General features: G+C 40.4%; 3 protein-coding genes across 3 annotated transcripts; 1 reads left to right on the top strand and 2 right to left on the bottom strand.

The window, feature by feature from the left end:
* Positions 1 to 641: 641 nt before the first annotated feature.
* LOC110979587 (SH3 domain-binding protein 5-like) lies at positions 642 to 25,869 on the bottom strand. The gene is made up of 7 exons (XM_022235535.2): positions 25,691 to 25,869; positions 8,099 to 8,161; positions 6,584 to 6,712; positions 5,298 to 5,459; positions 4,428 to 4,558; positions 3,901 to 3,943; positions 642 to 3,568 (listed from the first exon to the last, which is right to left on the bottom strand). The coding sequence occupies exons 1-7, from the start codon at positions 25,739 to 25,741 to the stop codon at positions 2,726 to 2,728; spliced, it is 1,422 nt and encodes a 473-aa protein (XP_022091227.2). The 5' UTR covers positions 25,742 to 25,869; the 3' UTR covers positions 642 to 2,725.
* On the top strand, positions 16,714 to 19,623 carry LOC110977844 (uncharacterized). Its single transcript, XM_022232325.2, has 3 exons — positions 16,714 to 17,008; positions 17,430 to 17,708; positions 18,168 to 19,623. Exons 1-3 carry the CDS (start codon positions 16,729 to 16,731, stop codon positions 19,190 to 19,192), a joined length of 1,584 nt encoding a protein of 527 aa, XP_022088017.2. The 5' UTR covers positions 16,714 to 16,728; the 3' UTR covers positions 19,193 to 19,623.
* LOC147799831 (uncharacterized) lies at positions 17,698 to 25,447 on the bottom strand. Its single transcript, XM_087132541.1, has 6 exons — positions 25,104 to 25,447; positions 22,221 to 24,106; positions 21,556 to 21,717; positions 21,003 to 21,191; positions 20,760 to 20,892; positions 17,698 to 19,995 (listed from the first exon to the last, which is right to left on the bottom strand). Exons 2-6 carry the CDS (start codon positions 24,060 to 24,062, stop codon positions 19,715 to 19,717), a joined length of 2,607 nt encoding a protein of 868 aa, XP_086988667.1. The 5' UTR covers positions 24,063 to 24,106; positions 25,104 to 25,447; the 3' UTR covers positions 17,698 to 19,714.
* Positions 25,870 to 27,166: the final 1,297 nt, after the last annotated feature.

Consider the following 27,166-nt stretch of genomic DNA (forward strand, 5'->3'; position numbering starts at 1 on the left):
AACGGATTTCTCATCCCCAATCAGTAAATTACCCTGTACTATCTTCTAAAATCACAGGTGTTTTTTCTTTTTTTTCCACACAATTACAGTGTACATGTACCACATGTATCTCGTTGAACATCAAGGTCATTCTGTTACTAAATATAAGTTGTCATTTAAAACTCATTTGCAAGGCAATTTTGCTAAGAGCATGGACCAACCAACTCACTGATCCAATCTACCGGTGTCCTTTGTTTTTACTTTGATGACACCATGGAGCTATAGCTCCATGACGAGACTCACAACCTTCTGTCTTCTTTCATTTCCCTCTGTGTATTTTGTATGATCTTATAAAGATTGCATCTGATCAGGGCATCTTCCAGAATGCAAGACAGCTTTGGAGGAGCCTCTGACTTGTGTTTAAAGAATGCTTTTGACATTGCTTGAAGATATTTAACCTGAAATGAAATAACTCCAGCCCTTAGAGTTGTTCAAGATTAACTTAGACATACATGCATGGCATTTACAATTTTTATACACACATAAACAACTATATAGTAACTTATTCAGTTGTCCGAGGTCAAATTTACCAGATCATTTCATTCATATCTGATTACAGTATGTCTCATGTACACAAAAATCAAAAATTAGTAACTAACAAATTTCACATGTAATGAAAATGTACTTTACTATCCGTACTGTATAGAGTTATAAATTCACAGAACTGTACAAGAAACCAATACAATTTATTACTACAGGATTTCAAAAATAGTTTTAATTTTAATACATTAATTTTTTCCCTCTTTACTGAATGTACACTATACGTACACATTATACATACCCTGTTGGTACACACAGGCACCGTCTGTTACAATGTAAAATGCAGGTGCACAATGTATGTACATGGACTGGACGTACAATTACATGTACATTTAGTTATCAATATATTTTCTGGATATGGACAAGATGCTGGTGCAACAGTGTGCAAAAGACAGAACCTCTTTATTCCTTCTGGGGATGCAACCATTATTTGATTAATCAATGGCTTGGTTAATCACGTTACATCTTTAGGAGCCATTTTGTGAACATTATGACTCCCTTTAACCACTTAACGTCAGATTTTCTAACCCCAAAAAGCTCCTGGGGACGGGTTTTTTAACCTGTGAATTCTTCGACCTTGCAAATGTGCTTTGACCCACCCAAGCATGACACGTTAATACGTCAACCAGGGAAATGTAAAAAGAATTCTTAATCGAATGTACACGTCCTGCATGGAGCAAATAAGGAAAGTTGTGTGTGTTTACATATCATCCAGCATCAAGTGATTAAAGACAAACACCCCCCAAAAAAATACCAAAAACCCCAACACACTGCAGGCAAAATGTGAAATGAACACCAACACAGGCCTACACATAGATGCTGACAACAATGAAAATAACATCATGACAGTTGGCTGAGATTTTCAAGGAAAAACCAGCAAAACACAGCAAAGATATCAGCAATTTACAATACATGTACATGTAGAGAATGCCTAAGTCGTCCAACAAATCATAGAACTCCTCCCCACAATCTAAGCAACATTTCACATGAATATTCATCTCATGTTTGTGTCCTAAAAAATCACTTTTGCAGGTACAACATGTCCATTGATCTTACATGTAAAGACCCCCATGCACTTAATTTACCTAGAGTTATAGCACACATAAGAAATCAAAGATAAATACATTCATTGGTCAAACTATAAACTGAAAGGATTGAAATCCGAACCCAAGACACTGTACTCTCCTCCCCAAAACTACAACTATTAAATGAAAATACATGTAGTTCAAGGCAACGATTGGACTATTCAGAAATCTGCTCACAACACCCTGTTCTGGCCACTGCCAAGGTTACTTATAAATCTTGCATCAAATTATGAAAAATAAACTAATACAATGTTAGGACCAAATCGCAACATGCGTATAAATTAACACTGTGAATATATTTGGAATCAGAAGTATAAATTAGTATCAAAACAACTGAGGTCAACTGTGAAGGGTAGGATTATCAGTATGTACAATCGGGCAGTTCTAAGAGGTACAATTTTTTGTGACAATTTCTCAACTGCAGGGAATGTAACAAACATGTACACATTTACTCAAACTTCTTTGCCCATGTCAGAACTATGCCAAAAATATGTGAAGCCTTTGAGCCACCCCTAAAAAACATAAAAGCAAATGAGGGAAAGGTGTAAGTATGACTGTCCAAGAATGCTTCCTCTTTTAAACTGAAAAAGAGGTCAGTTATAAAGAAGAGTAATGAGCGGCCTAATTCACAAAAAGATTTCACAATGAAGACATTCCAACATACAAATCTGCTGGGCAACGGACAACCTCAACACACACACTCACCCAATACAGGGCGCCAGTGACAGTTTATGCCATCTTGAACAAACTCGACCTCACCAATCTCGCCTCCTTGAACGTTTGCGGTATCCCAACAGTTTGAAACTGCGCATCTTACAAACTAGGAGTATCTGTCCAGTGTAAGTAAACTTTGTGATATGCAAGCACGAGTGTGACATTTCTTTCACTGCATTGAAAAAATAAATTCTAAACCCCACCTGTTCTTAAAGAAGCTTATTCAAAGACAATTCAGTCCATTTCACACGCTACATCATGTCCTCAGTTAGTAAAGTTTCAAATGAAAGAACTAAAGAAATACACAACTTCGCCATTTTGGATGTTCACAGAGCAAGAAAATTTCTTCAGACCAATGACCCGTTTTCTTCGTCAATTTCTCCATCTGCTGTCTGGCAGCTGACCTCTGAACTACACTCCTGCCTTGTCTGGGTGACTCCTGACCTTTCTGGTGCTTCTTTGGCATGGTTACATGATTCAGGATCTTCCTGTTCCTTTGTTGATTGCTTGATTTGTGACCCTTCTGACACCTCTTCGCTACTGGCACTCCCCTGAAGGGGATGATTGTGATTAGCTGTTTCATTCATACCTTTTTCTTGCGACGATTGGGCTATGACTGACGCCTCCAACATGTCCTTCCCACTGAAGCTGGCCTGACGAGAGTGTCCTGGCGTTGACAGTGCACTCTCTCCATCTGAGACACTGTCATCCAACAAGTCATTTGAGTAGCAGCTGGCTGTGTCAGACATCTCATCCAGTTTATCCACCGACTCAAACGCTGCGAGGATAGCATGTGGGTCCGGCGGTGACAGGTCTGACTCTTGCAGGCTGAGCGGCCGGCGCAGCATGCGCAGCTTAGGGGCACGCACGTACAGATCATCGCGGCAGATGGACTCTGGCAGGAACCCTTTCGGGGAGCCCGGCGTCTCCTGGCAATGGGCCAGTGGGATCTGTTCGAAGGGGTAGCTGTGGCGGTAAAACGCAGGCGGGCTAGTAGGTGTCTCAGGGGGTGGGGCTGGGGAAGACTCTGCTCCTACGCCCATTCCCCGCTCGCCCAGCTTGGCAGCCTGGTAGCGTCGGTGCTCATGGATCTCGTCGCTGATCTGCTCAAGATTGTGGAGGGCATTGGAGTAGGCCTCCTTGGCCTGCGTCACTCTCTCCTGAAGCTCTTCTACTCTCTTTTTTTTGGCCTGCGACAAAAATGGAAAAAGTACCATTTGAACGCTACTCCAACCTTCAAGGCCATACCATCAGTCAACCTGTCGACTAAATTAAGCTACATGTATGTAATCACAGTACTTTGCATCACGTATGATCTGATGGTTTCTGTCAGTCTATGTATAAAATATAGCAAGAAAGTGAAAGGGATTTGTGACTGTGACTGTTTTCACATTAGGAAAGTTAATTTATTTGGAAGCAACACTTAGTTTTGGAACCACAAATTATTCTGCGGAACCCTCAGAAACATGGCTGAATTTTATGGAAAATTTAAAAAATAATTTCAATTACAATTGGCGCTTACCTCTAACTGCTGGTTGAATTTGTTTTTCATCTCGAAGTAGGGCCTACCAACAAAGAACAAGAAATTTCTCTGTCATAATACTGTGCAGAAATTTAATAACACTTAAAGAGAGTTCGGCTTACCAAGTTCTCATTTTGAGGATTCATCAGCTAGGTGCATGCTGATTTTGAAAATTTACCCGCTAAACAAACATCAGCTGACAACTGGCCACAAGCTTTATGTAACTTACATGGGTCGTTTGGCTGGTAGGCCTGTTTTGCCAGCAAAGCTTTCTGTAGGGCTCAACAAATATCCGTACTAAGCAGTGCCATGAGATTTGACCAATGAAGGAATTACTTGAGTGTGGCTAGAAATAGTACATGAACCTATGCTAGCCGCAACTTGGTGGCTTCATCCAATTCCCATAGACTCAAGTTATATTCAGCCACAACTTGGTGGCTTCATCCAATTCCCATAGACTCATGTGTAACATTAAGCCATTGCCACATCAGTCGGATGAAGCCTATGTCAGGAAAATGGTCTTTTACCTTGACTTGTTGATTGTCCGCTTCAATGTTTTCTGCAAGTGCTTCAGGTGCTGCTCTACTTTGTGAAACTCGCTGGCCGTGGTCATGTGTTCCTTCTCACTCAGTCTCTTCTCATGTTCCGCTTCTCCAACCTTACAACAAAACGGGCCCATATTTTCAAAGTTTACTCTTGTGCAAACAAACAATTTTTTTCAGTCCAAGCCATGCAGACACAATCCAATGCACAATGCAGATCTCCTGACTTCCCCGTGTACTTATCTTCAGTCTTCCTCTAAAACCCATCTCAAACCCAGCATGAGCAGATGTGAATTGGTTACATCAAAGTAAGGATAGGTACTGTGAAGTTGCAAACACCAAGCACGTATCAACTCTAGCACATCTTGCTGCAGTATGTTTGTACAGTGTATCTTAAACAAGCCTTCTTGAAGCAACATACTCTGTCTTCACTTCAGGCTTGTAAAAGACAGTGGCATATGCAGATTGACAAATCTCTAGTCCCATTAAAAAACTGTTCAATAATAAAGTTGAAAGAATTGAATCTTATGCCTTTAGACCAAATTTCTTTGACTTGCACTGTCCACTTTTAAAAAGTAGTGTGGCCTTGTGGTAAAGATTTGTTACTCCTGATCAGAAGGTCAAAGGTTTGATTCCAGACTCTGGCCACATATCCTTAGGCAAGACACTTTACCCCAATTTGCCCATGTCCACCAAGTACAAAAGGGTATTGGCATTAACCAGGGAGACACGTATGATGGACTGCCATCTCATCCAGAGAGAAATGAAAGTATTTTCAGTCATTCCCTGTCAAGGACACTGGTGACTCATACCAGCCAGAGAAGTCAAACTGCCTCCGCACAGATTTTACCCTACCTTCATGGTGGCGTGGTTCAGCATCTCCTGCCAGTTGGCATCAAATTTTCGGCCATCCTGGATCAGCCCCTGCTCAGCCAAGTCCACCATCTCCTTGGCGGCTGCCAGCATGCTGTTGGCCCGCTCAAACCTGACTGCTGCCTTCTGTGTCTCTTGCTGGCACTGGACATTCAAGAAATCAAACCACAACACCTCTTCAACCAAACAGAACTGATCTACAATAGACTTTATTCACAGAGCTGGCCCTATTGAATTTGAAAGTGAGGTTAACTCTTCATTTTGGAAAGCTGAGAGTACAATTGAAGCAATAACATGAAATTGCATGACAAATTTGCACCTGTTTACACTGATGAATAATTTCTAATTCACGATAGAACACATAGAATTGTACCTCGCAAGATTCCGAAAATTACTGACAGGGAGGCTTGGAACGCATGGAATTACAAAACAGTCTGGTGCCATCCTAATTGACAGTTTGCAATACATGTATATAAAACAGGTTTGAGGATAAGATCAAAAATGGCCTCCATGTAAATAGGGTCTATAACTGGTAGTGATACTTAAAACCTGGACCTTAGAATGGAATTCCCTTAGATCCTTTAAATTCTTACTGGTTTACAGGGTTTTGTGGGGGGAGGACAGCAAAGCCAGCTTCTATTACTTTATATGAGACCTGATACTATTTGAAATTACATGCAAGAAAGCAAAACCAATGACATCCTACACAGTGGGAGACTTTGGAAGAACAAAGAAAGTTCCTTTATAGATGTGTTCACAGATTCAGGGTTAGTCAATTATCTCATTGTTATAGCAGCTTTCTACAAATTCTTGGTGGACTGCTGAAACGGAATGGAGAGAAGGGCAAACCCTCTGCATAGAGTTCAGGACTCCCTCCTTTTTTAAAGTTCAGGTCACTTTAACACCAAAAGGATGTCAACTTGTTTGCATTCATGTACATGTACAATGAATGATATAATAATTGAAAATTTATGATGTGCTGTGTCCATTAAATATGATCAACGGCACAGTACAAATTAACGTTAAAAAAAAATTAATTTAAGAAATGAAAGGATAAGGATAAAGAAGAGTAGAAAGCAACAAACAGATAAGAAAACATCATTTCTTGCCTGACATCCAGCTTCTAAAAGAAGAGGTATATCCCAACCAAACTATGGAATCTAAACCTTTGGGAATCTTGTGTTTTATTGCTACTACATGTACGTCTGACAAATCCAGTGTACCCAACAATGCAATACTGAAGATCTCTTTCACTTCTCTGAGCTCACCTCCTTGGCTTTTTGTCTGGCTTCATAGTAGGGCCGGGCCTTCTCTATGCAGCTACCCAGCTTCTTGGAGATGGCGTTCAGACTCTGCGTGGACTCAGTCAGCGACTGTCGGAACGAAGCCCGTGCCTCCTGAAGGCATCAAATTTAAGTCAAAAGTCATAAAAATAGGTGATTATCAAATCATATCAAACATCACAAAGACTGACCTTGGTCATTTTTGAGAGAAAAATTAACAGTTCCGCCTTTTAGGGCTGAGTCAATTCAACTAATTAACTATTCCGATATTCAACCTTAAATTTGATCCAATATTCGGTCGTACCCATTGGCAGATTGTTGATGAACAAACCATATACAAAATCAAATGTAATAATGCACACAATTTTAACCACAATAATAGCTTCTAACATCTAGGAGCACCTCCAGCCACAATTTAGCAAGATTTAAGAAAATTTGAGAATTTGTGTTCCTTTCAAATTGTTTAATAAATATATTTTTTAAATTACTATAAGATTGCTGTCACTTTTCATTTAAATCTGCTTGAAACAAGCCTCCAGAGTGCAATTTTTCTCATTTAAGACAGAAGAAAATTTTCCATTCCTTTTCATGAATTGTTCATTTACATTTTTAAATTCAGAAAATAATATTTGAATATTCGATAATCGATCGAATGTTTGTTTATTTGGATAAGCAGCACAGGCCAACTGCCCCTTGTAGCCTCCTGAAACAAATGTGCTTGATCTGGGGGTCTCTACATGTAATCATCCAACCTGAGTCACACGTTGCCAGGGTCATTTTTGAATTAAAGGCCTTTGAAAGAATCTTCACAAAATATACATGTATCAATAGAAAACTCAATATTATTTAAGCGTGTAATGCCCATTTTCAGCAAGGCACCAAACTAATAACACACACGATAATGTTAATGTGTAATGAAAAAAAATCCCCAGTGTTCTTCTTTCTCATGTAAATTTAACAAAAACTAAAGAAAAAATCTCTCTTTCTGTATCTGTAATCTAGAGCGACTATTTATACATGTACATTTGTACATGTTGGGTTGTTTTTAACTAAGAACAAAGAACAAAACATTCGACCATAACATTTAAAGGGAAAAACATAAAGAACAAATACAGCATGTAGCATGGCAAAAACAACTTTACGCGCTCGATCACATGAGGGCGTTAGTGCGACCAAGCATGTTCGCACTGTGTACATGAGATTCTGGCTCGCGCACAGGTAGTAGTGATGTACATGTATAATGCACTGTCCATGCAGGTCTTGATGGCGCAAAGGTAGCATAAACGCACTCCCCATCACAGCATGCACAATCAGGTAATATTAGAGATGACTAATAATCATTAACTAATGGTCAATAACCAATACACGTTTAATTTCACAACAATACTTTGCTACGTGCTCAGTGGGACACCTACCGGTACCATGCTACAAAGCATAGCAAGTTCATAATATCTAAGGAAGTTACAGCACACCACACAAGGGGTTCAATATGCAACTTACATCGAGCTGCAGTTCAATGGAATTGATTTCATCGGTGGCAGTGTTCAATCTCTCCAACTCCAACTGAAACAAAAATTTAAACAAAAAGAGCAACGTTATTACAATGAAATAACAATTTAAGGCCATTGTAATAGAGTATTACCGGTATGTCATGTTGCTGTACGTGTTTATGGGTGTTGCAACATTGGATTACGATGGGTTGTATCCTTACCAGTGGCATACATGTTGCTGTAAGTGTTTATGGGTGTTGCAACATTGGATTACGATGGGTTGTATCCATACCAGTGGCAGTTCTTTTACATGTTGCTGTAAGTGTTTATGGGTGTTGCAGCAATGGATTATGATGGTTTGTATCCTTACCAGTGGCAGTTCTTTTACATGTTGCTGTAAGTGTTTATGGGTGTTGCAACAATGGATTAAGATGGTTTGTATCCTTACCAGTGGCAGTTCTTTTACATGTAAGTGTTTATGGGTGTTGCAACATTGGATTACGATGGGTTGTATCCATACCAGTGGCAGTTCTTTTACATGTTGCTGTAAGTGTTTATGGGTGTTGCAACATTGGATTAAGATGATTTGTATCCTTACCAGTGGCATACATGTTGCTGTAAGTGTTTATGGGTGTTGCAGCAATGGATTATGATGGTTTGTATCCTTACCAGTGGCAATTCTTTTACATGTTGCTGTAAGTGTTTATGGGCGTTGCAACATTGGATTATTATGGTTTGTATCCTTACCAGTGGCAATTCTTTTACATGTACATGTACATACAATGTACATACACCTGGTACCTTCCTTGCTCAGATGTAGTATGAGACACGTGGAAAATACATGTCTGCAGACCCACTTTCTCTATGACCTGCCTTGGGATCATAGAGGAATGAACACAATCTTCCTCCAGGCAGGATAGGATCAGAGAATATCCTACTGTTACTGCTCATATGTAACAGTTTACAACCCTCCCCTGAGGATAATTAAGAGCAAGGCTCCACACACCACTTTCCTCTGATCATGTTTCCATTTCCTACCTCAGCTCCCTATGTTTCCTGACTTGAGACCCATTTCTAAGAAGTACAGGCCCTCCAGGCTTGGCAGCATTTCCTGTTCAAGTGCTTACACATAATGGACACTGTACAAGTACATACATGTACTGTACATGTACTGAATACGTGCCGAGGAAAAAGCTAAATGTACTGAGGCACTGTGGCCTATTAAAGGCATGTTTTAAATGAGTACAGTACCGCTACACTGTACATGTACATGTCCCTCACACATCTTTAGTTATTACTGTCCAAGCAAGGGTTCTTTACCACTGTCCTGAATTTTGATCCACTACGTGTTCGTACTGAAAAGTTTTTCGATGGATACAATAATGCATAAAGGACACAAGATGGTACTGACTCATATCAACAACAACTTAAATGTACCACAACTGTTAGTATTACACAATGGAAAAATAAAAAATGCATTCCTCCATGGTTGCATGCTTAAAGTTTAAACAATATTCCATACAGAATCCAAGATTTCCCACAAACTGAGAACTGAATGGAGATGGAAGGAATCCCCTTTCACTGTCTTTCTTATTAAAAAATGAAAGGATACAAGGGACATTTTCCTACATGTATTCCTGCTCATAACAGTACAAACATTCCTAAAACCATCTCAGCTCCATGGGGAGTCCAATGTACGGCATTAAGCTCCAATACTGGCTCAAATGTCTAATTAAAACAACAAAAATATCTCCATCCTCACAGGTACCCATTACACTCTGCCATGGAAAGAGGTACATGTACATGTGTACATACATGTATATACCCCCGGTACATGTATATTTAAGTGCCAGTAAAGTGACTAGCCCACTACACCACATCATGGGGAAGTGCTTTCCTTCCTCCATGAGCACATGTAACCAAGAGCTGGATTTGAATGCCCAACCCTATGCTTGCGAGTGTGGACAGCTTTTGAAGTACTGTACATGTACATAGGCCTACATGTACATGTACACTCTCTGAAGTTGTGACTGTGAGCACTAAACAGATACAAATGTGTAGCAGGGGAATTATGACTGTCTTCCACAACAGGCAATGGGCTAGTCAACCCAAGCTAACGTGTATTAATTCAGTAACATGCTTTGTTCTTGTTGGCGCGAGGATGTTCAATACTTTTAACCAACAGCAAAACAGGTTAGTTTTGCCCTGAGACCCTGACAAAATTGACATGCAAAATCTGTTCCAAGCCAATTTGGCTCATCAGGCTGGTACATTGTACAGTAGTTATCACTTTCTTCCTCCCAGGATGATAGTTTATCCCAAGCTTACATGTACAGTATGTGCCACAGCAGAGGGGGTGCCTCAGAACCCCTAGTAGAAGTGAGCTTGGTGCATGTGTACAGTGGCCTATGGCCAGAACCTGTAGCTTCTATTCTCGTTGTCTATGTACTGCATATATTCAAATTTGCTTTATAAAAATACAGGGGATGGGTGGTTGATGAGTTTGTCAAACTTGACTTCATATGGTTAGACAGACCTACATACATGTATGTACATGTACATGTACTAAGTTATACAGTGTACATGTATCTACGGTCAGATGGTGGAAAAGACCTACAAGTACATGTATCCAGCAGGCCTCATACCGGTACATGTACATGTTGCAAAAGAAGATGGTACTACTGGACGTACAGTATACATGTGTGCATGTATGGAAGCAGGGAAATGATTTCTTAAATGAAGGTTCTATATGGCTAAAATTTGATTAAGACCAGGTGTACGGTAAAAGGATATTTTTTAAACAGAAAGTACTAGTACAATGTACATGTACACGTACCTAGCAAAATATAAAAAGCAAGTCAAAAACATTTTTACTGTACACGTACATGTATGCACCTGTATATTTCATTATTGGAGTCCATTTTTCCAATTTGCCACTGAGGAACTACATGTAAAACCTCCAGTTGAAGTCTCAGAACTTCAGATGTTAATTCACCAATCTCTTTCCAGGGAAATGCCTCTCAGTAACAGCCGTAAGCAGTCAATTTCAAGGTACTGGTATTCAAATTCACAGCAAGAGGTTGTTTCTTAGGGCTAAATGTACCGGTACACACCCCTGTGAAACCATTACAATTGAACCCCACCTGAACTTCTGAGAAGTTGTGTTCCAGGATAACACGACCTCAAAGGTCACCTGAGAATCCTTGACTGGGTTCAGTTCTTCAAGTGGAGTGCCATGAACAGGAACACATGTACTGAGAATCCTTGGCTGAGTAACCCACAAGTGATGTGGAGTTACGGGACAGTTAGTGCCTGCCACAGCCTAGAACAGGAACATCCACGTGGTTGCCCAGGGCTAAATCACCAGGGAAAAATCTCTGCCAGGTCAATGCTGCAACTAATACCAAATGTGTGTGTATGCAACTTGCTTACAGCTGAGTTTGCAAATTTATGCATGTGTTGACAATGAGGCCCAAAATATTAAAACAGCAAATACAATATACAAACAAGCTTGACAGTTCTAAACTAGGAAAACAGTCAATTTTCCCCGTAAAATTTTCCACTCGTACAAAACTTCAAAAGCCCCATTCTTTCCACCAAAAAGATGGAATTTTTCATTTGCAAATGAAGTGAAATTGAATACAACGGTTTCTACTCCTAGCAACCTAGTTCAATTTTCCCACAACTCCTTGGTATGAACAAAGTAATTCCTGACACTGACTTACATGAATCACATTGGTACATGTACATGTACGTTCATCCACAAACTGTACATCATGTACCGCTACATGTACATACAATGTACAATGTATGTACACGACTGTACAACCATACACATCTGATAACATACATGTACAATTGGTGAACAACCTTGCATCAGAAAGAAAAACCAACCTTACTAACTTTGTTGAAGACGTACGGTAAGCCTACATGTACATGTATCATATTCACACCTAACTGGTACACACAACAAATGTGCAATGGATTTCAAAATCTTGAAATTACTATAGATCGAGACACTGGGTGACCATGAGAATTTAATGGCAATAAAACACTGCAATCTTTTTCCAGTGCTCCTAACTTTCACTGTGTCTTCCCAAAATATCCCTTTGGGTATTTTTAGACCTTGAATGACCATGGCTAGAGATTAAGGCAAGAGCAGCTGATCCCATGGGCTTTTCAGTTAAAGCCTTTTCAGACTTCTTACTGCTGTAGGTCAAGGCCACAAATGTACATGTACTTGGTATGGGTATTCACGATTGGCCTCTAAAAGCTATTGAACCCTAACCATACAAAAGATTGCAGGTCTGGGATAAACATGACATACAGTAAAGAAAGCAAGAACATTAAGGGGGAACTAAAAAGTACATACATGTACTGCAATTTGATTTCACTACACACCCCAGGAGCAATTCTTTGAAAACTTCTTGAAATTGCATCGGAAGCCGTTTGTGTCATGTTCTGTAACAATGACTAGGCTCTGCTTGCTCGAATCCTACTAGTACAAAATCTTTCATGGCCCCCTGCTAGATTTACCGGTAAGAGGATATTTCCTGAGATTGAGAGGGTTAGGCTCAACACAAAAGATCAAACATTCTGCATGGTCTATACATAAACCTGGTCCTTCCACGATGTGATGGTCACTGACATTGGTAACATTAACGCATTGGATGCCACCCTAGCAAATTCACAAATGTTGAGTATTCTTTAACTGAAACTAACTCAGGTTAATTAACCTATCGTCATTTGCAAGTTAGCCATGCCTTTTAGACAACCTACATGCATAAAATTCTCTACCGGTATGTTGAGTATTGTTCATCTTAGATTTTGCGTGTGATTTACATGAGCCCGTATTCATTCAGTGCTGTAATTGGACATTTCACTAGCCATGTTGATGCGATCATACCAAAATTGATAGGTCAATTCTACCATACAAAATGTCCTAACCTGTCATATTTCACCCTATGGGCATAAACTGTCCCATTGAGGCTACACTAAATGATTGAAGCTTCCCATGAAGGTCCTCATTATTTAGTTCATTTCTTACAAGAGAGTTTCCACTCCACAGAGGAATTCCCCCAACCCCCTTGCACATGCTGCATCCTCAATTCAACAATGGAAGGTCATCCTTTGTAGCAAAGTGGGCCATAAGAAGCTGTGGGGGTCTTCCATTCACAAAAATGAAACTCCCTGGGGCTGTCAAGCATTGTCCAAGGCATGACTCATAAACTAACAGTGGCTACTACGACTGTAACTTGGACAGAACATATCAGTACCTGGAATTTTTTTCAGTTCAACTTTCCTTTAAAAAAAAGGACACCATGGGATACGCATTCCCAGAAGAAAAGTTTTAAAATGCTTCAAGAGCCAAGTTGGATCAAGAGTTTTGATCCAACCTACAGTAGTTCAAAGTTTCCCTTACTCCCAGGTGAGGAAATTTTTCAAGTCACGGCTAGGATCAACATTTCAGACATGATTAACACCTGTAAGCCATTCTTGCAGTATCCTCTCATATCAGAATTTCAAATGAAAATCTTCCATGGCATGGGCATCCCTGAGTGTAGTTCTGATGTAAATGAGGAATACTGTGACCTTCCACCAGTAGCTTATTTGTAACATGGACATAAATTAATACACGTATCTTATACCGTTTCCTCTACAGGTACATACCGTTGTATGTTACTACACAACAACGTGAAGGTTTCTAGTTGAGTATTTCCACAGACACTTAAAGATCTCATCCTTTACTCTAACCCTTTAAAGTTTACTAATTTGCCTGCCAATCTTTCTTTTTGTTGCAGTGCAGAGATGTGATTTCAATACAGTTAACTGCTAAGCATCAGGGATGTGGGAACGTGTATACATGGATTCAAGTTTGTTGACTGTGACTAGCTTATTCCACATAGCTGACAATCCAGTATAGTACATATTTTGTATTTACCTGTCCCAGCACAGCAACACACATTCTAGAAGGGTTCCTTTGTGTGAAGAGGAGGAGGGGGGGGTTGGGGATTTTTTCAAGGTTCACTGATTTCACTGTCAACACTGCAAGTTGCACGGTCACGCTACCATTTTTTTCCTGGGCTTTCGGTATCGCTGAACAATGGGACAAACCTGTAAGCCCTTTGTCAGGGCACTAGTCCTGGAAAATCGTACGATGCCAAACAGTGCCAGGTGACTTATGTCACACAGGAAACGGGCATTTTCTTATCTAAATTTAGTCTTGTACTGTACTTGAACTGCTTGGGAATTTGTTTGACAGAGCAGCTGTGAAAATGTCAGTCACTGATGAAATGTTTGGGAGTTGAAGTGCACAGATGCTTACAACATGACTAAAATGAAGGACTTTCACATACCGGCACATAATAAACAGAATGTGAAACTACGGACGGGCAGTGGCCATTTCACAACCTTTTTTGGTAATTGTCAGACAAATAGCACATATGGTCAGGCAAAGTGTCTGACGGAAATGTGAAGGTAAAATTCCCCCCAAAAATCCCCTTGAAGTTTTTACAACTCTGGTACATGACTGGTCAAAAGCTGACTTTCAGATTTATGGTAGAATGAAATCTGTTGTGCTAGCACACTTACATTTTGTCCAACACTCTCTTGCCTACTTCATGCACCGATGTACATGTAAGCCACAAGAAAGCTGTCTACCAGTAGCTTTAGGGTCTGTACATACATGTACACACATGTACATGTACTGCTAAGTAAAAGAAATTTTAAATGAAGTACTGGTACACGTTGTTAATTCACTTCCATAGATCTACCAGTACACGTTGTCAGACTGCGACTACAAGAGTTTGCTAAGATCCGCTTGAGAATCCTGCTTCTTCAACTGTGAAGTGACACATGTGACTTTTATCTGATGTTTGCACAAATTTGTACCTAATGAACCTGATTTCAAAAGTCTGTGTTGGAATTGTAAACTACCGGTAGAGTGTATCTTCTGCATTTTGAAGGTTTGTTCCCATGGCATAAAGATCTGGGTGAATGGTCAATGAGACTGGTGTATGGATGCCTTGGCCTTTGTTTCACACTTAACAAAAATTTCGGTATCATTTTCACTTTGTAGCCATGGAAACTACCAGTAATGTCACTGTACATGTACATGCATGCATGTACATGTATGTGTATATGTACATGTACAACATGTAAATCTGCTATCATCAATGATAACCATGCATTAAGAGTCCTAGTCTGGCATGTCTGGGAGACCAACATACATGGTGCAGGCCTACTAGGCTACAGTACACATTTGCTTGAACACTGTGGAAGAGGTACACAGTGCATGCATATACAAAATATGTAACAAATCATGTGTCACTGTTAATGTTATTATGTGCGTCATCATACTCCATAGTTATCACAATCCCTCCCTGGTTAATTTGCCCTTAATTTGCTCCATGCATTGGCTAAACCACCTCATACCATGCCAAATCAACCCCAAAGAGCCCCATAAATATACATGTTCATATATCTTGCCATCACTGATCTCAAGTTGTATCCTAAGGTACCTTTCCTGGGACCATGTCAGTTTTTGCCATGTAGACATGTACGGTACATGTAGATTTAAGTGGAATTTGTTATGGTTGGAGGAAAGTACTGATAATGGTACATACATGTGGTAACACTAACGTGGGTGGCGAGATACAAAACTTTTCCCTCAACCCCAAACCAAGGACAAACTTGGATAATGTTGCATCAAGACGTTCCTTTTTTCTGACGTTGTAAGTTACAAGTCATGCATGTATTTCAATGACAGGTCATTTAAATATCAACCCTCTCTAACCTTGTCGTAAGGTACAACCAAGTAGGCCTAAGTGGAGAAAGAATACCCCCAGAACGGTGGGGTCCAATCATCCACTACTCCATTCGTGGGCGCGGGGCGGAAGTACAGACCCAACAGTTCTGGGGTAAGCTAGTCAGAATAACTTCCCATATCCGACCATATCCAAATGTTAAAAAAGGCAATTTGTAGAGACCAAGTTACCAGTACTTGGAATAGGGGTAAGCAGGGCGGACGTTGAACCCCACAGTTCTGGCAGTAGAGAAAGAATACAACAATCCTTCCTTTTACAAACAAAAGGTTCAGCGCAGACTTGACAGATAAACAATTCAACACTTCTATTTTTGAAATTCTTTGCTTATATCAAACCGTCAAAAGAAAATCTGTGATTTTAAACATGATTAAATAAATGACATGAACGACGGCTGATCTTTATTTTACAATCACGATCATGACGAACATTTTTGCAAAAATCATTAGGTTAGCTAAAAATAAACCCTTTTCACTTTTCCATTTTTCTGAACAGGCACATAATGCATTTTATAGGCGGGTTCTACATTTGGCGAAATTCAAATGCCGCATCATGCCGCAAACATGACAACAATGCACATTGCGTAGTTGTATCATGGAGGTAGAATCACAAGGAGTTGGAACGAAAGCAGGATCAAACGTTTAAGGACTAATGCCGCGGTCGTAAAAACAGCGGGTAATTGGCCAATATAAACAATGGCGGTCGGCCGCGTTAATTCAATTACGCGATCCCCTCGACTCGAGGTCGCGAGCCCCGACTCCAGGTCGCGTTGCATTGTGGGATCTGCGCGTGCGCAGTTGTTACCACAACACTTAAAATGGCGGCATACGGTATCGACGATTTTTATTACGGTTCAGATTTTAGCGAGTTTTCCGAGGGCGAGGTTGACTTAGAAGACGTTTCTGACGGAAGTATTGGATCTGATCACGAAAATGATATTCTCTGCTTCTGTTTGTGCGGTTTACCGGCAACTACTGATATGGTTGCGTGCGATGCCAGTGGATGCAAAATTGAGTGGTTTCACTACCAATGCGTGGGCTTGACGGCAGATACTATTCCCTCAGGCAGTTGGTATTGTGATGTTTGCAAAGAAAACGGTACGCGTTTTCCTCAAGTTTGTACATTATTGATTTGTATGTTATTTTTTAAATACTTGTAAGAGAAGGGTTTTGTTGTGATACGTTTAAATTTGCAACTAGGCCTATTATGATCTTCCAAAGTAAGAGACCATATGGAGGTAAAATTCATCATGTTCAAGCTGCCTTCAGATTCCAAATTATTTGTCATAAAATTGGTGAACATGAACTTTAGAAAGTTTAGAGCACGGAGCCACATGTCCATCCATCACTTCAGCGTTATATCCCACTAAGCTGTAGGCATTAGCAACATTAAAGCAGGGCCTATCAGATCATGATCAGATACTCCTTTTTCAATTGAGGAATTTAGCTATTTTTCCATGTTATAACACGATCGACCACTTCAATTTTACATTTTATCCTTATACATGTTTTATCACAGACATGGAGATAGAATTAGACCTCCATGCTGTAGATGACGGGTACAAGGCAACTGCAGAAGATGACATAGCCATGGAAGCATCTGCCTCGGCAGAGGTAGTTACTCCCGATCCAGCTGTATCCACTACCGACACAGCCAAGTCAGCTTCTTCTAGTTCTACAAGTACTAAGATTGAAGCTCAAGGTTCTGACAAGAAAGCCAAAACAGCTATGAAGGCAACCAACAAGAAAAGCTGCAAAGAAAAAGAAAAGAAATCCAAGAAAAAAGCTTCAAGTCCAGGTATTTAATGTTCAATGACAACATACATCGAAATGCTGTGCATCTACTGCACGCACATGCAAGGCTATAAAAATTTGACGGCAGTATTCATTTTTACATTTTATAGTCTAATATACATGTACATGTAGTGGACAGCATATGGACAATGACTGTCCAGCAGTGAACATTGGAAAAATTTAAATTTTTGAACAAGCTTGATGATAAATTCATTAATCACCCACGTTTCCCACTCAATTACAGTCATTCTATTTGGTAAAAATGATTGTGTGCCCAAACATGTCTTTTTGAATAACTCCATTTTTTTGCTTTCTTTTCTATCTTGGACATCTTCATGTACAAATAACACTATACATGTACTTCCTATAGATACATGTCTGGTCCAACAGTTATTAAAATGCACAGGTGTGTACTGTAAGGACCAAGGAATTTTACTTAATACTTGTTTGAATTTTACCCTAGTGAAACGGCCAGCGCAACGCTTCACAGTGGAGCATGCTAAAACCAACGCTGCAGAGTATGTGAAAGCTGCTTTGGAGAGAATACAGAATCATCCCATCTTCACAGGGACATATCCATTGGCGGTTTTGGCAATGACCCTGGTGACATCAGTGCTACAAGTTCAAGACTCCTCTGCATTCACAGACTTCAGTGTAACACTCGTCACTGCTCTCTGGTTCGTTGCTACGGCCGGGGATGACAAATTTCTTCAACCAGAGGCTATGGATGTTGTGTGGAAACATTTTCATAAATTTAAACTGAGCTCCATCCATGAATGGAAATCTTTTCTGGAGTCCATCTCTATCTGTACTGATGGCAACCACATTCACATTGTTTACCAACATCTGCTGTTATCTGTCATTACTCTGCTCATAAAAGACAGACATGCTACTGATCTTCCTGTAGCTCCTTCAAACAGCCAAGTTTCCATTTCTAACATTTCTAAAGAGGAGGAACAAGTGCTTAGATATGTAGCAGGCTATGTACCCTTTGCTCTTTTTGAAAAATTTAGGAAACAACTCAATGAAACGAGTTCTGTTTTTTGTTCAATCCTTGCCACCTGGCGTTCTTGCACCACAGACACTGAACAAACATTTTTGGAGTACACTAATAAATGGATACAGGCCCAAAATCGAGGAGGACTGTTTAACATTAATGATGATGTTTATGTATTTTTCAGAACTTTAGAAAATGAGGCCCGTCAATTCCTCTCCAAAGGCAACTTAGAGGAATTCATTGGTAAAAACATCAAGAGGAGTTTGAAAGAAAAAATGATGTCCCAAAGTAGAGTTCATAACTACTGGTGTAATTTAACAAGAGAAAAGATTTCCGGAGATGTCTCAAAGCGCCTGTTAGACATTGTTGTAAATTTATACATAAAAATCAGAATAAAAGCATTCTTGAAGGTTTATCTCAACTTAAAAAAAGCGGCTGGTCAAGCCTCCAAAAAAGCTGAGAAGGCCCTAAGAAAGGAACTTGCTTCTTAAATACTTGTGCAAGAACAGGTACTGATCAAAAGCAGTACTAAAAAATTATACAGGATGCAAGAAAATGTAATCAATCAACATCTTGACAATTGTTAAAATATTAATCCTTCAACTAATCCCTTCAGAATGGCAAAAAAATCCTCTAGCATATTGTTAATGTTGGAATTTCATGAATTGCTGGTGGCCAAGATGTACAAAATATCTTTTTTCAACTGTAGTGTTACTGAATCAAAGCGCACTGTAAAGTATGTCTAAACTACTTCACAATCAACATTTTTGTTACTCATTATTATGGCAAGGGAAGATTAGTTGCTTCCCAAAATTGTAGCGATTTAATTGGGTTTATTTTCAAAGAATGGAAACATGTTAACATCAATTTTTTCTGGGCCATTCCCTGTTTACGTGTGTAACATAAAAAGGATATTTCTTCATTTCCCATGTCTGCTTTAACTTTCTTTAAGTTGTGTTTCATTAACCTAATAATTATCAAGCAAAAAATGAATTGGCAGCCTGATTCCAGAGTCACTTTCTTTTGGGGAGTGGTGTGTTGTCGATGACAATGTCTTCAGGTGGCTGTCCTTTCCGAACATTCCCCTTCTTAGATGCTTTGGCACTAGTAGATGCCACATACAACGAGAGCATGCTATGGGAAAACTGTTCGGCTGAGGGGTTGTCCCAACTTCCTCCAGCAGACCGCTGCTTGCTGAAGTACTCCTCTAAGGGGTCCTGATTGAGTTTTTCACTTAAGAGGTACTTCACACCAGAAGAGAGTAGAACTTTGGCGAGCTCAACAAATGAATTCACTGGGAAATTTGGGAAAACAAGAGAACACACATCACATACAATTTGCACTACAAAGATTGTAAATTATGCCCCGCTCCACAAAAAAAATATGAGGCGTGTGGTGCAATTATGAGTCATGGAGGATTAAGTGTTTGAGGGCAGACAAAATTAAGCAATATGCAAATGAGTGCATATTTCTGGAACCAAGGCTGTGATAGTCAAACATGCATAAAAATAGAAGCTCATGCAATTACCTCTCCAACTCCACCTTTTCCAGGAGTGGGTTACGAGATTTACATGTATTTGAATAATGAACAGATGAATTTAACATCTTTCGCAAATACATGTACGAAAACTGGGCTCTGATTGACGACTTGTCAGCTAACTGATCAGGGGTGAATGAGGCAACTGAGATTACTTTTTCCACCTCAATGTCAACACCTTGATATACCCTTGCAGGTGTAAAGCTAGATTCTTCTGAGGAGTTTGGTGAGGGGGGGGGGAGAGTTGCAGCTATTTTAATGGTGACAGAATCACATGCACTTCCGCAGCCCCTTTTTTTGAGGGCCCATTTTTTTGAGGGAGGGGCTTAAGGGACTCCTAAACTGTGATACAAACTGAAAATAATCGAAAATGAAGAAAAATCAAAGCGTCGTCACTGAAACAAAAAAGAAGTACAATCATGCTTGCAGTTTGAAGAACACAACACACTTCCAGGAGGAGGGTATGTCAAGGGGGTACTGCCCCTGCTCAGTGTACCTTTGTTAACGAACACAAATCATACCAGTTATGTGGAATCCCTCCACTGTTTCTTTGCTGAGGCACATGGTCTGCTTTGTCTTGGCATCTAGACCATCTATGGCTTGAACCTGGTTGTCCCACTCCTTGAAGAAACCCAAGAAGTCAGAAAGGAGCCACTAAAACAAAAGTCATATAAATGGAAAGATAAGGCCTTGGAAATGATGAAAAACTGCAAATTAGTAACAGTGATATTAAAGTTAGCATTTAGATCTAGCATTAAATTTACCTCAAAGCGCCAGTCCTGAACACTGGTGTAGGGTTCCAGAGCCGGCTTACGAGACCTCATGCCCTGAAGAGGATTGCTGACATTTAGGCAATCGAAAAACTGGTCCATCATCCTCAGGAACTTCACAGTGGATGATGTACCTGGCCGACCCATAGACTCCAGTGCATTGGCCACAGTTGAGCTCAACATCTAATGTTTACAAAAGGAGGAAAAGGTAGCTCAATAAGTAACCGAATTGAATGAAATAATAGTATTATTACAAGTATTACACCATGGGTGTACATGTACCAAAAAGAAACACAAATGGAAAATTCTCGTATACTGAAAGAAACTCCTAATACAAAACTAAAAGCAGAATACTTCACAATTACACAAAATTACAACTGCTTTTGGCATGTTTACTATACAAATATAAATATAGCTTGCCTCTTATTTCACAAGATGACTGATTGCCCACCCGCACTTTTTCTCAATATTGACCACAGCTGGTGGGTTTCCATCTGTGTTGGAAACAATGAACACCCCACCCCCCCCCATCTGCACATGTACTAACCTGAGTAGCCAAGTACACTCTCATCCTCAACGACGGTGTGAGGTGAAGATGGTCACTTTGGATCTTGTGCAGACGTCGCAGACCAGGGGAGCTCCTTTCCAGTCCAATATCCCACTCGTAGAGCTGGAGAAGCTGCAACCAGCTGATGCTCTGCTTGTCATACTGCATATAAATAAAATAATTCCAAACTGTGTGGGAAATTGTCAGTTTAAAATAAAGTGGAATTCAAATTTTGCCCAGCTTAACTTTTTTTTATTTTTGCTGCATGAAATTATGCAAAAATTAAAGTGATCAAGGCCTTATCACTTTTGGGAAACAGTTGCACGTACAAAGTGCACTCACTTTCCTCTAGTAATTAGTCAGGCCGCAGAAATTAATTACTGGTCAGAAAAGTCTATGTTAGCAGTGAGAGTCTACAAACATTTTAAATGAAAACCAGTCCCATAGGGTTTGTACACAGGGTGTCAAGTGCACTTTGTATATGGAACGCTTCCCCACATTTGTACATTGACATCAAGACATTCTGATGAAAATTAAGGTTCCCACAGCTTTGCTTTTCTGTTACCTTTTACGCACCTGTTGGCACAGTTGAAACAGGTTAAAGGAAAAACTTTAAAAACAAGTGAGGCATAATTAAAGACAACCAAATACACACGCAAGCTTACCATGAGGTTTTTAGTCTTGTTGTGATAGCCGGAGTTCTCCAGATTATTCCGCGTTGTTTTCATTAAGTGGGGCACGTCGCAAATGAAGTACAACTGCCTGGATGGATCTGCGGGGTTTGACGTGCTGTAAACCGGGCTAGTTGGTGTACCATCCCCATGAAGCCTGAAGAACTTCCGATTTGGAGACGCTCCATCACAAACCAGTGACCTTACTTTTAATCCGGCTAACTCCAGGTAGAGAATAGCCTCGGATATGCAAGGGTAAAGCTGGCTGCTTGATACACCTTTGGTGGGATAGTATGCCACAGGGACATGAAGAGAACTGCATAAACCCCTGACCATCAGCACCAGTACATGACTTGCCAACTCTGGCTCTGTACTTCCCTTGCAGCGTCGTTCGAAGTTGGACACCTCATTACTAATTTCTGAAATGTCAGTGAAACCGACGATCCGCCCTGACCTAACAGAATATACCAAATCGGATTTAACCTTCATTTCGTCGAATAGCAAACTGACATTCTTCTCCTCTTCACTGCATGTAGCAAAGTGATTATCTTTGTAGATCCTCTCAAGCAGCCCAGCACTAAAACCAGAGGAAGCATCTACAAAATGGCTGTAGGGATGGAGAGTGGATGGATGGGGAAGCCTCATGAAGCCTGACTCTCGCATCAGATTGTATGCGGAAGCAGATTTGCTCTGAAGGGCAATGCACAGCCTAATTATAGCAGGGTGCCATCGCATCTGCTTGCCCTTCAGGGCAGACTCTCTCTGTTGCTCCCACATCAGCATGGAAGGGGAGCCCTTTGGAAATGCTGCCATCATCTCTCCATCATATTTCTGCAGTGGTGCCTTGATGACATCTTCTTGACGGGTATCTAAGGGAACTGCCTCCTCCATCAGTGTCAAGATTCTTTCCTGAAGAGCAGCATTCTTACGTTTTAAATTTCTTCTTTCTGCCTGTAGGCTTTCAGCCTTTTGTTTTAATTGGCTAAGAGTCATGCTCCTGTGAGGAGCAGATGACGAGGCGCCAACAGAATTTCCCTGTTTATTTTTCAATCGATGCAACATTCCGAACAAATCACTTCTGTGGATTCGGCAGACCTCGCATCTGGAATCTACTTCGACAAGTAGGTGACAGCTTTTATGCCGGATCGTACCTCCACTTACTTTGTCTTGAGGTGTGATAGACACTGGTATCTGGCCCTCCGGCCCCTCCTTCAGGTGAATCAATTCTTCGAAGTCATCATTTCCTGGACAAACATACCTCCTCGCAATGAAACGACATAACCGGCCACAATCACTTGAGCTTATCTGCGCAGGAATTTCCAACTCGTACCGATCAATCTCAGTGATGACATCTGCAATCGTGAGCTGCCATGATTTATCCCAGGAAATCGACACAAACACAACAGGGTGACCACTCGAACTCATCTTCATGATCTTCAAAGAATCAGCTGTGAACCAAGGTAACAAACCGTGTTTGAATGCCTCCGTTTGGTAGTCAGCAAGTTGCTCTGATATTGGTGACGTACATGAAGGTTTTCTACACAGTTCACATTCAGCTTGACCAAATGATGCCAGAGGAATACGGCACTCAGCTGACTTCATATTCTTCTTGCTGAACTTGGCCCACCACTGCCTCAGCTTGACCTCACAAACCTTGCAAATAAATGCCGGATGCAAAGTGGGGGTATCATCACCGACTAAAATGCCGAATGCCACTTCAATTTGCCTTGCAAATTTTTCCTTAGGAATTGGTCGTCGACCCTTTGCAACAGCCCGGCACTCTCCACATAATCTGCACATGGCCTGTAGGCACTGGGAATGAGGATTGACATCCATTACAATCTGCTGTACATCAAATCACGGAGGTAGAACATGCAGACCTACATAACAGTAACAAAAAATGCAAAGAAATAATTACACATGTACATTTAACATAAACAATGTGTAATATTTTTAATGAAACCCCAATAACCTCCTACGTATTGAATACTGGCCCACGTTTTTCTGGGTCTTGCATGCGGGACAATGAGAAATTGAAATTGAATATTTATTTTTCATTTGCCTATTAATAATTATATAAAGTACATGATAAATGAAACAAGCAGAAATGCCAGATACATCGACAAGTAAATTAATTCTAACACACAACTGTGTCTTTTAAGATCATACATGTATTATAGGGCCTAAAATACGATTTCCTTACAAAGAAACAGAAATCAAAGTAATGACCTTAGGCCCTACATGCCCTAGGCCCTTATTAATAAAAATTGACAAGTTTTGTTCTTGGGCATGTTAGCATGTTAGGCCTGGGGGCCTACTTAAAATTTATTTGGCAGGCTTACATGAAGGATTAAAGATCTCCATCTGAAAAAGGTTACAATACATTAGCTAAAACTTGATTGCTTGATTTAGAATATATGTTGTCTAATATGGAGAAAAAGGTATTTCCCTATTTAAAATGTTTTAACTGAAAATGTAAATTCAAAATAATAAAATAGGCCTAATCTTGGCAAAAATATGCCAAGACAACAAACATGACAAATAAAACATGAAAACCCTTCTTAAAACTTTGCTAAAATTCAACAAATCAACACAAAAGGGGCTGAGAAATTATTGCTGGTAATGTACTTAGTGTCTTTTGAAATGAAAAGCAAGCGTAAATATTTGGCAAATCCCCAAAACCGGGATTTTTAAAATCTCCACTGCGTTTGTGTAATAAATCGTAACACTATCAACCCTACATCCACGGCCACGTGAACAGTCCCTCTCTCTGAAGAAAACATTTTTATTGGCAGGACATCACCGGATCACATCAAAAAGTCCTAAAAATGATCGCTAATATTTCATATTTCGTACAACAAAACATAAAACGCATACCTCGGAAAAAAACGAGCGAATTCGGCGTTCAAGATATCACTGGAATCGGAATTTTTTGCTCTATCGAATGGAAACAATGGCGCATGGAAGATCCCGGCTGAAAACTACTGCGCATGCGATTTTTGTTTGTTCGTAGCTTCACGCTTTACTCAAGTAATGAATGGGTCGTGTGCAGCTGGCCAGATCGGCGGTACTGGACGTCGTGCACAGAAGCCCTTATCTCGGTCGTAAATCTGTCCGCGCTCCGCGGGTGGTTGCATTGGGTTTGTACACGCGAGCCAGGCTCGCTAATTGACCGTAATCGACTCGAGTTTTCGTTCCAACTCCTTGTGATTCTACCTCCATGGTTGTATCGACCCCTTATATCGATCCACTAACGGCATGCGCATGGAAACCTCACTCCTTGGCATAAATAATTCTCGCTGGAATTTTAAATGGGAACGATTTTATTTTTTCAAACAGATTTCAAACGAATTTAGGCTTGTCAGCTCCTAGCACTCGAATACATGGCAGATTAGGGACAAGTAAATTAATTTTCCTGGGTGAAAATCCTGAAAAGTGTTGCTGAGTATGAGTTAAAATCGTACCTTGATTCTGGGGTCAATTTCTTCTTCCGTACATGTAGCTGTTGCTGCCATATTTACGCTTTGACGACGTGTTGTTAAATGGCACGGTGTGAACGGGTACCCCCGGTACGCTATATATACCGGGTACGCGAGCGCAGGCGCAATGGGCCGCTTCAAAACAGCACGGCAGTATATGTACATGTACAACGTACAGTACATGGATATGTATGTACATGTACATGTGCATGCACGTACTTATACTGTACGTACTCTGTGTACGGGCCGGGTGTGCATGCGCTATGCATTGAGAGAGGGCGCTGTTTTATACGGCCACAAGAACGAGCTCCATAAAGGGTAAAATTTAAAAAAGGGGGCATGTGGCCCGGTGATAAGGGTCTGTGGCTTCCAATCATTGGGTTGGAGGTTCGAATCCAGGTGCTGACCGTAGTGTTGTGTCCCTTGACAAGCCACTTTACCTCTGCTTGCCTCTCTCCACTCAGGAGTATAAATGGGTACCAGCATTAGTTTGGGAAGCAACCTACGATGGACTGGCATCCCATCTAGGGGGAATAGAAAAATATTCTCAGTCGTTTTAAACCAAAAAAAACGGGAGATTAACACCGGCCTGCTGAGCCAAAGTGGCTTGGACCAGACTTTTGAATTTATTGCTCTCCAAAGAAAATCACCCCTCTGGGGCCATTGCCATTTTGGTGATGTCGACAGTCCATTGCAAAATAGAGCGATTTGGAGGGCCCCGTTTGGTCCGATGCTTTCAGAAATACAAGCTGGTAGTCCTGCTTCTAGATTCCATCCTCCTTCATAACAAATCACTCAGTCCACGTGCCACGAAACCAGTGCTCTAATAGCAGATAATTTCAAGTTGACAGCTGCAAACAGTGACTCGGTCCGCGTATGTAATTTTTGATCTATTTACTGGCCTGCAACCATAAATTACTGGAATTTCCAGGGATTTTGTCAAACAAAATTTACATTATCATCATTTCATTAGTCCTTTTATTTCTTTCCTTGTTTTTTATCACTTTTATTCTTTTTCACACAAAACAAATTCACCCCGGAAAAGTGAGAGTTCGCACGCAGCCATTTTTTTTCAAATGATGTCCCTCTACTTTCTGGGTTTTTTTATGTTTTCAGTCGTAATTTATCAACTCTGCCCTCAGGTGGAACCCCTCTATACCAGGGAGTCTATCATGGCCTTTATTTGCATCTCTTGCAGCATTTTCAAAAGAAATTGTCAGGTACTTATCATGCTAATGAGCTCGGCAGAATTATCAATCTGCAGCAAAATGCACCCATAAACGCATAGCCTGAGACCGCCAGGTCCTATTCAAAATAACAGGGGATTTTACGTGATTTGCGCAATAAAATGCTATGAAGCCATTTTTCGAATGTAAAAAAAAAATCCTCTATTTACTTTATCTGTCCCGTAGGGATTAGAAACAATGCATTTGCAACATTTTGGGAGCACACGTAAACAAG

The sequence above is a fragment of the Acanthaster planci genome, linkage group LG02 (assembly GCF_054643075.1).
Source record: "Acanthaster planci isolate LZ-2023a linkage group LG02, COTS_SCS, whole genome shotgun sequence".
In the NCBI taxonomy this organism is placed as follows: domain Eukaryota; kingdom Metazoa; phylum Echinodermata; class Asteroidea; order Valvatida; family Acanthasteridae; genus Acanthaster; species Acanthaster planci.